Source organism: Procambarus clarkii, chromosome 51, assembly GCF_040958095.1.
Source record: "Procambarus clarkii isolate CNS0578487 chromosome 51, FALCON_Pclarkii_2.0, whole genome shotgun sequence".
Lineage (NCBI taxonomy): Eukaryota > Metazoa > Arthropoda > Malacostraca > Decapoda > Cambaridae > Procambarus > Procambarus clarkii.
Window position 1 is genome coordinate 14,950,819 of NC_091200.1, and position 13,294 is coordinate 14,964,112.

Sequence of the window (13,294 nt, forward strand, 5' to 3'; positions counted from 1 at the left end):
GGGTGTGACTGTGGTGTGTGTGTGCCAGGTGGGTGTGACTGTGGTGTGTGTGTGCCAGGTGGGTGTGACTGTGGTGTGTGTGTGCCAGGTGGGTGTGACTGTGGTGTGTGCCAGGTGGGTGTGACTGTGGTGTGTGTGTGCCAGGTGGGTGTGACTGTGGTGTGTGTGTGCCAGGTGGGTGTGACTGTGGTGTGTGTGTGCCAGGTGGGTGTGACTGTGGTGTGTGTGTGCCAGGTGGGTGTGACTATGGTGTTTAGCAGTTGGGTCTGACGAGTGAGGTATTGAGAAATGAGGTATTTTTTGAGTGACATAACAGGTGTGTGACATAATAAATGCTATTGTCAGGTTTTAAATCTAAATGTCTTAAGGGAAACTATTACCACTACATACAAAATAGTTAGTTTACAAATTCTGACATGATGCATTGTTTAGAACATAAAGTTGCGCATGTTTAGTTTTGAAATTTTACTCTAAGTAGTTTGAGACTATATAATGCTGTGTCTTAGTAAGTTTTATTACTACTTGAAAAGTAATGCTGAGTTTAAAAATACGAAGATGATATATTTGACTTTTGATTTATTGAATGAAGAACAGTGTTTGTTACAGTGAGTGTTATTTGATGTGCAAAGAAGTTCTGGAGAGTAATTTTTTTATATAAAGTCACGTTAAGGGGACATTATTAAGGAAATTAAAAGTTGTTTAATATCATTCAAACTTTATTAACTCGTTTTAAATGAAAAGAGCTTTAATTTGTGCAAGGTTCAGCATGGCACCCTAAATAGAAAGGGATAACAAAATACACCACTTATTATGCAACGAATTTACAACATTTTCATAATGACTCATAATTTTGGTGTCATAATTTTTTTGATACTCAACTATCACATTAACATGTAATAAAGGTTTCTTCCCGGTATTATTTTTAAAAAGTAAGTTCATTTTAATAATAAACATATTCAAAGATTCCCCCAAAATTATGCACCAAAATTATGTTTATAAATATTTATAAAATCCATAAATGTACTTAGGAATAAAATATCTTTTATTGATTGTCGAGACATAACCTCTACATATAAGGTGTAAGTTTCATGTAAATTGAATAATATTGTCAAAGTGTCATAGTTGAGTGTCATAGACATGATTTCAGTTCACACTTATGTTTGATGTTAATTTTTGAACATTTTGAAAAAAAATTGACACATAATAAACATTTTTTCTCTTTTAGGGTACGATGCTGAAACTTGGACCAGTTGAAGCCTTTTTTATTTACAACTAGACAATAAAGTTTGATTGAAATTGATTTTTAATTTCAATCTTTAATTTTTTGAATATTTGGAAGTTATGGCCCGCGCTAAAGAGTGAAAATGTTAATTAAAATGATCTTGGAACGTTTTATTGCGGTCGTGAAGAGATTCTTTAAATGGGCAAAGATGTTTTGATAGTATCCTCCTTCTTAAGTAAGTACAACACAGAGAGAGTATTTTAATGAATGAAGAGTGAACTTGACTCTGAGTGCGACTTTTAATATGTGAAGATGTCTTGGAGAGATTCTTTAATGCACGAAGATGTCTTAGAATGTTTCTTAAATGCACGAAGATGTCTTAGAATGTTTCTTTATTGCATTAAGATGTCTTAGAATGTTTCTTTGATGGAAGAAGTTGTCTTAGAATGCTTCTTTAGTGAACGAAAATGTCTTTGAATGTTTCTTTAATGTACGAATTTGTCTTAGAAAGTTTCTTTGATGCACGAAGATATCTTAGAAAGTTTCTTTGATGAACGAAGGTGAGTTAGAGATTACCTTTGATGACTCTAAGAATAACTTTTGATGGCATGAGTAGTATTTTGATGTCTTTGAGCGTGTCATTGGAGAATAAAGATGATATGAGAGTATCACTTGATACACAAAGATGTTTCGGAGAGTTATTTTAGCTAAGAAATAATTTAACGAAATTACACTTGACTATTTTTTCAAACTCAACGACACATAATGGTAGTTAAGAAAGTGTTGAAAGAAGTCACACTTGACTATTTTCAGTTGAGAGAAGCGGTATTTTAATTAAGAAATGATGAAAAGGTGATTAACGGGACTATTTTCAGTTGATTGATGAATACCAAACTTATGAGAGCTAACTAAGGCAGGGGGCAGGAGCTGGAACTCGGTAACTAAATTGCTGTATTTTACTACGTCTGAAATACAGCTGTTTTAAATTTTAGGGGAATTGATCAGTTAATAGCGAAGGAAGTTGCACAAATGAACTAGGGTGGAGGACAGAAGCTGAAACTTGGTATTTGCTATGATTTATTTTAGACATATAAAATACAGTCGGTTTAAATTTTGGTGGATTTGGATGGATACTAATGGAGATGTACGAATGAACTAAGGTGGTGGACAGGAGCTGAAACTCGGTAACTGTGTTTATCTTATTTACTACAACCCCACCGTGGTGTCTCCTTGTCGTGGTGAGGGGCTCACGTATACCTCCCTGGGATCGGTGAGGGTTGCCTTCGCTCCCTCTTTGGGTGTTATGTGCGGATGGGCACCATGTAGGGGCCTTGTGATTCATCGGACCGTCCGCTGGAGGAGTTGCCTGTGAGGGGTTGCCCTGGAAGGATGGCTGGGTTTCCAGGCTGGGGCGAAAGGGGGACTGAGGTCTTTGCACCAGTGTGGGGGAATGGACGACTCAGTAGGACTCCCTTGTTAAAAAAGGGTGAGCACTACTGGGGACGACGCACCTTCTCTGCACTGGCCCGTGCGTAATAACTAATACATGGTTCTAATTTCAGAATCCTCGTACCATTTGTTATTGTTTTTAGATTCATCTACTCGGAACAACAGTTCTAAGTAGCACGGGCTATGGTGAGTCTGTAGTGGACTTTCCCTCATAGCTCCAGAAACTCGTTCTGACACCAGCAATGATCTTCGCTGCTCAAGTCGTGAAAAATACTTGACAGGCAATATTTTCGAATTTTTCAGCAATATCGGAATTTGGCATTTACACAGCTAAACTATACTAAAATTGTGTGTTGTAAGTGAGATTCAAGTACGAAACTTAGCTCATTGGATGAGATTAATCAGTGAGCACATACCTTGCGTTTGCGTCATCACATCTACAGTGATGTGTGTTGTCTCAGGCTTATGATGAACTCTACATCGCCTGAGTCTCTTGGCTCTCAGACCTGCAGAGAAAAAGAAAAGTCATTATCAGATGGGAGTATATATAAATCATGGTGGTCTCTCCTATTACTATGTATCACGTATGGGTGTGTATATGTATCACTACGAAGCTTAGCATTGTCAATCTGTATAAAGAGCATTTACGTTCGGGTTCTCTGTTGCTCGTGTTCACTCCACATTGTTTGATGATATATTTTTTGGTATTCGTCAGCTGCCTCATCCATAATGTTTAACCAATGGTCAGTACCAATGGTCAAGTTCACTTTGGTCTATAATATTAGTACCCCTCAGTATTCTGGTACAAAGATTCACCGTTAAGATCCACCTCTCTTACACTTAGCTCTTTTATTTAGAGTTCATTTAACAAATCATTAGAGTTGAATACTGTAATCCAGGCTGTTGTAGACCCGGTAATGAGTTATATTTCCAAATCAGTTTATGGTTAGCAATAGTACCATTAAGCTATAACATAACCCAGACACTTACTGATAGCAAGCTGATAAGCACGGGCATTTTCTCTGAATTAATATAAGAGCTGGAGACAATTGACCACATGTATCCTAGCTCACACTCACTCGGTATCAAATAATCACTTCTTAACCTATGTTCATGATCACAGATGGTTCTGCACTCAGCGGTCGTCGTTAGCAGACGTCTCCGCTCTGCTAGACATCACCATCACGAGCACTTTACGCTTGACGGTCAGCCCCACTCCCAGCCTGGTGCATTATACCAGAAAGAGATGAAAGGCCTTCTTCAGTAATGTGACAAGTGTCTGGTACAGATCCAAAGGTACCATGCTTCACAATGCTAAAAGAACCTTTCAGAGAGTGAAGGCGCAATTTTGGGACGACCATGCGTTCAGCACGACTACCCTAATGCAAACCCCTCTCAACCTGCATCAACGTCACACCAGTAAATGTCTATCAGGAGGGTACGGAGGTTATTCTCTTATCCTCAAATGAGGATAACATCGACCACTTTGAATTGCTTTCCATCCGCAATGCGCTCCATAAAGCGCATATCCCCCTTGATTTCTCTTGCCATCACTTTGCTGGGAGACCGGTCTTCATCAGGAGACCCAGCAACTGGCTCCTCAACTACCTCCTTCAAGAACTTTACGGACGCAATCGAAGCAGAGAACTCCCTCCCCCCTTTGGTACCAACAAATATCCATGTCATCCCTAAGCACTCGGCCATGAAGCTGACCTTCGCCACTATAGCTGGAGCAGACTTTGCTGCCGCACAAGGAATCAAGTGCTTGGGAATCGATTTCAGCATTTTTGATCAAGAAGGAACGCTATTACGAGCTACAACAATGCTTCAAGTGTTACAAGTATACACACTCAATCAAGGATTGTCTGGAAGGCGTCAGCAAGTGTAGCATCTGCGCAAAAGACCATCATTACTCCATTTGCAAGGCGAATATCTAATGTTGTGTGTTCTGCGGTGATAACCATGTTGCTTTTTCCCACCGTTGCCCACGTCGACAAGAGGAGATAATGAAAATGGCTGATACGAGTAGACCTTCAACCACTAGCGATGCCGCTTCAGCCAGCATCCGGCTCAACCTTCCCTGACCCATCAACCAATCATAAGAATTTCCTGTTATGCCAGGTGATGCCTCCCAGCTACGGACCTCCCAGCCACCTCACTGGGGGACCCAACATCCAATCCAAGCCTAGTCTCGACCTACTTCAGGCGCTAGCCTAATACCTGCTCTGCCACGCCTTGCTGAGAGGATTGCTGGGTCTGAAAATAGTTTGTTCGTCACAACTCTCAACTTGTTGTATGCTAACAACGGCTTAACTATCTTCAGAGTTCCTGAGACAGTGCTTCCTTCAGAGCATGCGACTTCATCATCAACGGAAACCGCCTCAGCAGCTGCACAGCCTGCAATACCTGCACAGCATGCAACACCTGCACAGCCTGCAACACCTGCACAGCCTGCAACACCTGCTGTTAACCATCCATCTGACCCAGTAGAGGAAGACAACCCTCCAGCCGTTCCTGCCCCTTCCACGAAGATCACTACCGACGTTCAACGAACCACGGATACCCCCACCGAACCTTCTACTCCAGCTGTAGTTACAGCAACCACTCAACAACCCTCTCCACGACATACTACTACTCAACCTTCAAGGAACACCGCCTCAGCTTTTGATTCAACTGATTCGTCAGATGAAGATGTCTCAGTGAGAACACCATCCCCTCTCCGCTTCACTACACACATGATGATTTCCTACTGGACACCAGGCCTACAACCTTGAGCGACAATACAACAATGTCAACGAGAAGTAGGACAGCCACGACTTCCGCGAAGCCCAAGAACAGCGATCCAAGTTCGTTGAAAGCTACAATAAATGGAAATTAGCAGGGTAAAGCGCCAAGCCATTACGACTATATAGCACTTGGAATGGATCAGGATAAGGATTTGGGATGGGACGGGGGGGGGGGGGTGGAAGGAATGCTGCCTATCCACGTGAACGGTCGGGGATTGAATGCTGACTTCGGTCTCGTATGAAGCGAGACCGTCCCTCTACTGTCCAGCCCAAGTGGTTAGGAAAAAGAAGGAAAAAAGAAGCACTGAATCCTGTATACCAGCGATTGAAGAATGAAGACCCAAGAATAAAAAGATACTACTGTTACGAACCCGGATCCAGCGTCCTAGCCTGGAGCAGTGACAAACACGCCATCTGTGGATCAGCTCCCGAAACCCCCGCCAAACGAACGACGACACCTAGTGAGGACAGCGTGTACTGGCCTCGAGGACCAGTTTCCAGTCTGGTTCAGCGCTCAACACCGCCGCTCCTGACCTCTGGTGAGGTGGTGCTCCGACGACAGCACCATCTAGGGAGTGGATATGTCGGGCGTTTGTATCTGAGCCTGTGAGTGTGGTGTATTAGTGTCCCGGTTATTAATGACGTGTCTGCTTACAGAGCCGACCTGGGACCACTGTGTTGAAGGTGGAGTCAGTCTACCCGAGGCAGCCAGTCTCCATACAGTGAAGTTTGCTGCAGCTGTCGTGACGTCGTCCCCCCGGAAGAACACTGTGGTGTGTTAAGCCTGCCAGTGGAGTGGCAGTGGAAGGATTTACCCGGGACCGACGGTTGGAGACGATAATCCACTGGGGTATTGAGGACAGGAGGGTGATTGGTGATATCACACGAGACTCCTGTCTAGGGCGTGCCCCTTATATCGTTCGTGGAGTGGCCGTACCAGCCTTGTTGGCTCAGTACCTGCCAGCAGACCTGCTGGACGTGTGGTTGACGGCCTCCACGACGGTGCCCCCAGTGGACCTGTGTTGTGGCTGACCTGTGGCCAGGGTAGACTCGGCGTTCTCAGAGGACACGTCTTGAGGCCACGAAGAAAGCACCGCGGACTCAGCACCTAGCTTCGAGGATCCATAGTCTCCAGCAGTAGACTACAGTGTTGATCCCCTTGTAAAGTGTTAATACCCCTCCCCCTTGTGTACTCTTTTATTATATATATTTAAACGGTGAAGGTGAATATTATATTACATTAAGTTCTTACCTTTCTTTCCCTACTCCCTTTAAGTTACTTGCGTCACGGATCGCATCCCTTGATAGCCTCTACTGGCTTGGGGCCGGATATATATCTTCCTCTAACTACATCAGAGTAAGAACCCCGTTGCGTCCCGAGAGGGCCGTAACAACTACCGACACCTACCATCAACTTCCAGCTGCTTGCGAGCCCAGCTCCTGTGTCTTCTGAAATTACTACAGTTCATGTCGCCACCGCATACAGTGCCACTGCAAGGTGCACTGTATACGGTGGCAACATGCCTTGATGGAGGATGATTTGGGTAGACACTAACATGATATGTTAATATCATGTTAAAAAATATGATATGTACCATATCCTCCATCTTCCTTGATGGATTAAGAATGACGGTGGGCCAACCCACGGTGGTTGGCCCACCGATCCTTTCTCCCCTCTTCGACTTTTCTCCAGTTCCTAGCTCAAGATTTCTGCAGCCTCGCCCATGCCTTCCATCCCCTGCTTACCTGCTCTAGGGTCCTTGACACCTTAGTTGTTGACTTGATTGTCCGGAACCACATAATCATTCTCCAAAGACAAAGACATTATCAATTAATTTATTTATTCTAATGGTAATAACTATACTATATGAGAGAATGTGTCTGTCCGAAGTTGGAGACCAGATGCTTGAAGCTAGCCTCACCAAAGTTAGCAGGGGGAATGATCTAGAGAATGGGATGGACATAGGCTGATCGGGGTTGCCAGAATTTAAAAGGGAATTGCGTGCGAGGGTCGCATTCTAATGCACACGACGATTTTAGTACTGCCTCCTGGTTATACTTTGATAAATATTTTGAAAACAAAAATTTGTAAATTTCTTATAGGAATGTACATTATTATTAACTCCTCAGAAAAATTAACAAAAATATTCTCCTATCCTTCCTTTGGTTAAATCAGCACAAAAAGACGGTCAATCTACAGTTTCAAAGGCTTTCTCAAGCTTCATCCCTTTTTCATAGCAAATGGAAACTTAATTTTGTTAAATATTTCACACGGCTAAACTCCTCCCACCAGTTGACCACCCACACGGTATTGGTACACAATTATATTATTCAAGAGAGACGGGGGGACAGAGGTAGAGATAAAAGGCATACAGAGATTGAGATATAGAAAAACAATAGACTCGTGCAGTTCTTTCAGTGTTTCTTAATAAGGCGCAGGGGCAAAGGCGGGATAGGTAGATGGATAGATAGATTAATATATAGATGGATGAATATATAGTTGGATGAATAGATGGATGGTTGGATGGATGAATGGATGGATGGTCGGATTTTTTAATGTATGGGTGGTCGGATTTGGTGAATGGATGGATGATGAATGAATGGATATATAAATGAATGGAAGGGGCCTGACTGATGAGTAGACAGTGCTTCAGATTTGCAGTCCTGAGGTTCCGGGTTCGATCCTCGCTGGAGGCAGAAACAAATGGGTAGAGTTTCTTTCACCCTGATGCTTTGTTCGCCTAGCAATAAATAGGTACCTGGGAGTTAGACAGCTGTTACGGGCTGCTTCCTGGGGATGTGTAAATTCCTGGGGATGTGTAAATTCCTGGGGATGTGTAACAAAAATGTGTCCAGATCGAGGACCGGGCCACGGGGACGCTAAGCCCCGACATCATCTCAAGATAACCTCAAGAAGATGGATAGAATAATGGACAGATAGAGGGATGGATAAATGGATAGAAAGATAGTTGGATATAAATATAGATAAATGGATAGAAAGGAGATAGACCTAGGCATTGCAGGATACCCAACTAGTGTGTGTTTGTGTGTGTATTTACTATTTTATTTACTATTTATATCTGCAGAATCGAGCTATTAGCTCTTGGCCCCCCCTTTCTAACCAATTTATTTTTCCTCTAATATGTCTACTACATATATTTCTCTCACACGCACGAGCACTTGCACACACACACACATCCCCCAGGAAGCAGCCCCTAGCAGCTGTCTAACTGCCAGGTTCCTATATACTGCTAGGTGAACAGGGGCACCAAGGTGAAAGAATCTCTGCCCATTTGTTTCTGCATCTGCCGGGGATTGAACCCGGGGGCCTTAGGACTATGACGGGCCGTTGTTGCTGTGAAGGGGCTTGGTGGGTGGCTGCCGGAGTGTGATGCTCCATGGGACCGTCCTCTGTCCTTTTGTAGCCTTGTGCTCCTGCTGCTGTCCCCACGAATTCTGCTGGATGACTTTTCCTTTTCCTTATGTTTTGTTTTTCTCCCCCCCCCCTCTTTTCCTTTCTAATTGTCATTTCCCAATGACCTTTTGTCTGTTTTGATTATTCTTTCAGCCTTCTTTTGTTTTGATGCCCGGGTGCTTGAGAAAGCATACTCTTGCACCCGTAGAATGGTAGTACCCAACATCTCGAGCGAGGGACCCCCTTTTATTGTTAATTCTCCTTTCGTCACTGAACCCGATCTCGACGGACTGACAGGTCTTAAGGTGGCATTTGTGGGGCGTTACTCACGACGCACCGCTAGGGACCCCGGCAAGATGGGCAACGTGTCTCTTGTTGGGTGTCTAGCCTCTAATTGTGGCTCCGTGGTGGGTGTGGGGGCACATTCGTGAATGAAAGTCTGGCCTCTCGTTGTATGTCTAATTCTGTTCCTCTTATTCCTTCTCAGGCTCGTGGGGTGGTATTGTAGTGTGGGTTGTTGGTGTTGTCGTTGTTGATCCTTCTCTATGGACAACCCAACCCACAAGTGCTTATACTTCACTAAGAGATCACACTGGGCGCTTCTGGCTCTTGGAGAGGGGCTCAACGTCACACGTTTAGGGGATGCGGCTCCAACACTTAGCCTCGTTGTCACGTGCACACACCCACTCGAGCCGCTGTGACTCCCCACTCTCCTTATGTGATATGATCTCCTCAATCCCCTTTGACTTACTAGTTTTCCGTCCTACCCTGTCCACAGTGGTGGTTCTTGGTTCTTTCTCTCTCTCTCTCCTTCTTTACTATTTCCTGGGAAGCCTCACTAGGACAAGGGCAAACACCAGCAAATTTGGATACTTTTACTGGACCAAGCCCATACACAATACATACACATATATAATAATAATAATGAATCCTACACTCTATACTATTTCAGTCAGGTAGCACTCCAACACCATCAGAACTCTATCATCAGCTTATCAAGTGGTATCCTATCTCCCGATTCACCACCTAATATTACCAACCTCCTCAAGTAGATCAAGTCTTATAATACAATGTTACACTATCAGCAGGAGAATATATATATAAACATGTACAAGGAAAATCAGCGTATGAATTCAATAACATATATATATCAGTATAAATTTTCCTTGATACACAACAATGATCAATCGATCACCCTATCAGTCCTAGAACACATACATCTGTAGGTAATCCAGCCTACGACTGTAACTCTAAACTTCAGTATAAACACTCCTTGGTACAAAAATGGTAAACAATCACTCACCTCTCACTGCGTCTCGCACGCTAATGACAACCAAACACTCTATCACCTCCCTACAAGTAATCATTTAGAACTTCCCTTCCACATCTGGAAGTTCACTACCCTGATATCTTCAGGTTCTTCCGGGCTTCACTACCAGGATCCTCTGCAGCTCCACCAGGCTGCTATCATGAAGTCTTCCTTGAGCAACTACGGTGCTTTGCCACTTCTGCTAGGGTCCTCCACAGCTCTCTTGGCTGTTACACCATGAAGTTTCCTCGAGCAACTATGGTGCTTCTCCACCTCTACAGAAGCACGTGACACTCCTCTTCACTGCTTCTCCTCACAGCTCGAGGTCCTCTCCTCCACTACCTTGGAGTTTCATCAACTACTTCATCTGTGCTGGCTTCGAAGTTCTCAGCAACTTCTTCCCCAAAGACAAACCTGCAACCCATTGACACTCCAATAAAAATGTTTCCCCTTAAACACATAAACAAAAATAATCACACAATATGTTTGCCTCCAACATCTATCTGCTCTCTACATGCAGTGAGAGTGGACTCGCCCGTTGGGCTGGTCCATGCTCCGCCTTGCCCGGCGGGCGGCCCCTCAACTCTGGGAGGGTCCTCAGCCGCCAGTCAGTTGGCTTCAGGCGGTCAACGGGAGAGGACGTGCTGCTCGTCCCTCCAGCTGTCTCTCTCATCTCCGTCCTCTCATTTAGGCTTCCTGCCTTACCAAAACATTTCTAACTTATCAATAAACATTCGCTACTGTCGCTGGGCACACGACCAACTACAAGTAATCACAATAAACTGGCTTATATCGGGCTTACCACAGATTGTCTAGTCGAGGGCGCTCTCCCTCTGACGCCGTCTGGTCATGGCGCTCCCACAGCCCACAAAAATGTCTCTGGGCGGCTTAATGCTCTCTCCTCGCCGTCCAGGACTTGAGACCACAACTACCCAGCTCGATTCCACAGCTGGCACGTCTGCACACTTCTCCTCTCTTGGAGATATATCACTAGGGTTTCCTTTCTGACGGGAGCTCAAACGGAGCACGGGTTCCCCCTGCGATATCGGGCACTCAAGTGACCTCAAAGCCCTCCAGAAGCGAGCCTCACGTCTCCAGCAAATTATCCACATCTCCTAACCAGTCATTTATCTATTTTCTTATTCACTGCCCATAATCTCAAATTGTTCATCAAATCCAACCAGCTATTTTACATCGGTGTCTTCACCTCCATATTTCCCAGACCTTACAGTCAGGTCAGGCTTGATAGAATAATTCTCAAAGGGGAGACTCGTTTTTTGGCTACCTGAGATCATAACATGGGCGACCAAGTCCCTGAGTTGGACCGTGTTGGAAGACCGGGCTCTGTAGCCCCCGCTGCATTGAGCCCCGACCTTGCTCCTCCTTTGATCCACCTGACTATTCTCCTCGGCTCCCCTCCCTCTGTGGTTGGGTTGAGCCACAAGCCCCCAGTAATGACCAGCTCGTCCCCTGGCATGGCTCAGTCTCTAGTTGTGCCTACTGCGTCTTTTAACCCCTCTCTTTCTGGGGGTTGTCAACGCCATCCACTCCACGGTCGCACTCGCTCAATCCCTTTCTGTATTGATGCGTACCAGGCCTTGTTTGGTCCTGCTTCGTGGGCCAAATATTTTGATCTCCTCACTCTGGATTTTTCACTTCCTGACGATTTCTCCCTCCACAGGCACCTTGTTGATTCAGTAGATGCCTCTGTTACTGTCAATCCCACCCGTCTCGGTACACGTGTCGTTGCTGCTCCTTTCCAGGATGCAGCCACCCGATTGGCCGCCTTATCCTGCCTTGGCGAGACTCCTGTTTGGGTCTCAAGAACGCATGGTTGAATGCCAGTGTTGGCACTATTCTCCTCCCACCCCATGTTGCAAAAGGTGTTAAGAATCTACAGGACTACCACGAAGATATTCGGCATATTCTCGAAGCCCAGGGCCATTCTGTCCCGCAGATAAACACGTTTACCTGTCCCTCTCGTGGTCGTCGCCGTCAGCCCCTTCGGGTTATGCTCTTGGTGTCCCGTCTTCCCAGTACTCTTTGTCGTATAACGCTTTGAAACTACTGACGGTTTTGGCCTCCATCACGTTCTCATTTAGGTTGTTCCAGCCGTCTACCACTCTGTTAGCAAAAGAAACTTTCTAATAATTTTTCGGCACTTTGTCCCCTTGGCTTGAACCCGTGTCCTGTTGTTCGTGAAGTTTCTGGTTTCAGAAATTCTTCTTTGTCAATTTGGTTGTTTCCTGTTAGTATTTTGTAAGTTATGATTCTATCACCACTTTTTCTTCTTTTTAGTTTTGGTATGTTTAATGCCTCTGGTCTCTCCTTGTAACTCTTTTCTTTCAGTTCTGGAAGCCATTTTGGAGCATGCCGGTGCACCTATTTAAGTTAATTGATGAGCTTCTTTGAGAAATAGGCACCATGCAACTGCTGCATGTTCCAGTTTTGGTCTCGCAAACGTCATGAACGTCGCAAACGTTTTAAGTATTTCGCCATCCATGTAATTAAAGGCAAGTCTGAAGTTGGAAAGCGACGCTCCTCTCACAAAGTTTATTATGTGTTCCTCGGGCGACAGCTTACTATCCAAAACCACTTCAAGGTCTCGTTCTTTATTTGAGTTCTGTAATTCCTTTCCACATAATTTGTAAGATGGGTATGGTCAATCCACATTCCATAACATGGCCTTTATTCACATTGAATTCCATTTGTCACATGTCATTCCAAGTACTTATTTTATCTAGATCAATTTGAAGAGCATTGCAATCGTCTGCGTCGTCTATCTTCCCAGTATCTTAGCATTATCCGTAAACATATCCATATAATTCTGTATTCCTTCTGGTAGATTGTTTATGTAGACAATGAACATTACTGGTGCAAGAACTGAACCCTGCAGTACTCCGCTAGTAACACTACTCCAGTCAGGTACATTGTCTCTGATTACTGCCCTTATCTGTCTGTCAATTAAAAAAATCTCCCTGTCACCCTTCCAGTATGTTCCAGTTTCCAGAACAGCATCTTGTGTTGGACTCTGCCAAAAGCATTTTTTAGGTCCAGATGAACACATTCAACCCAACTTCTTTTTCCTGTACTACTCTGTGGTTCTATCATAA

The 13,294-nt window shown here is 44.4% G+C and overlaps 1 protein-coding gene across 1 annotated transcript in view; it reads left to right on the forward strand.

Moving 5' to 3' along the window:
• Nucleotides 1–4,178: 4,178 nt before the first annotated feature.
• LOC138351786 (ribonuclease E-like) overlaps nucleotides 4,179–13,294 on the forward strand; it is a 30,102-nt gene continuing 20,986 nt past the window's right edge. The window contains exons 1-2 of the mRNA XM_069303791.1: nucleotides 4,179–4,432; nucleotides 4,995–5,370. Of these exons, the coding sequence (XP_069159892.1) occupies nucleotides 4,179–4,432; nucleotides 4,995–5,370 (630 nt within the window). The remainder of the gene's footprint in view (nucleotides 4,433–4,994; nucleotides 5,371–13,294) is intronic.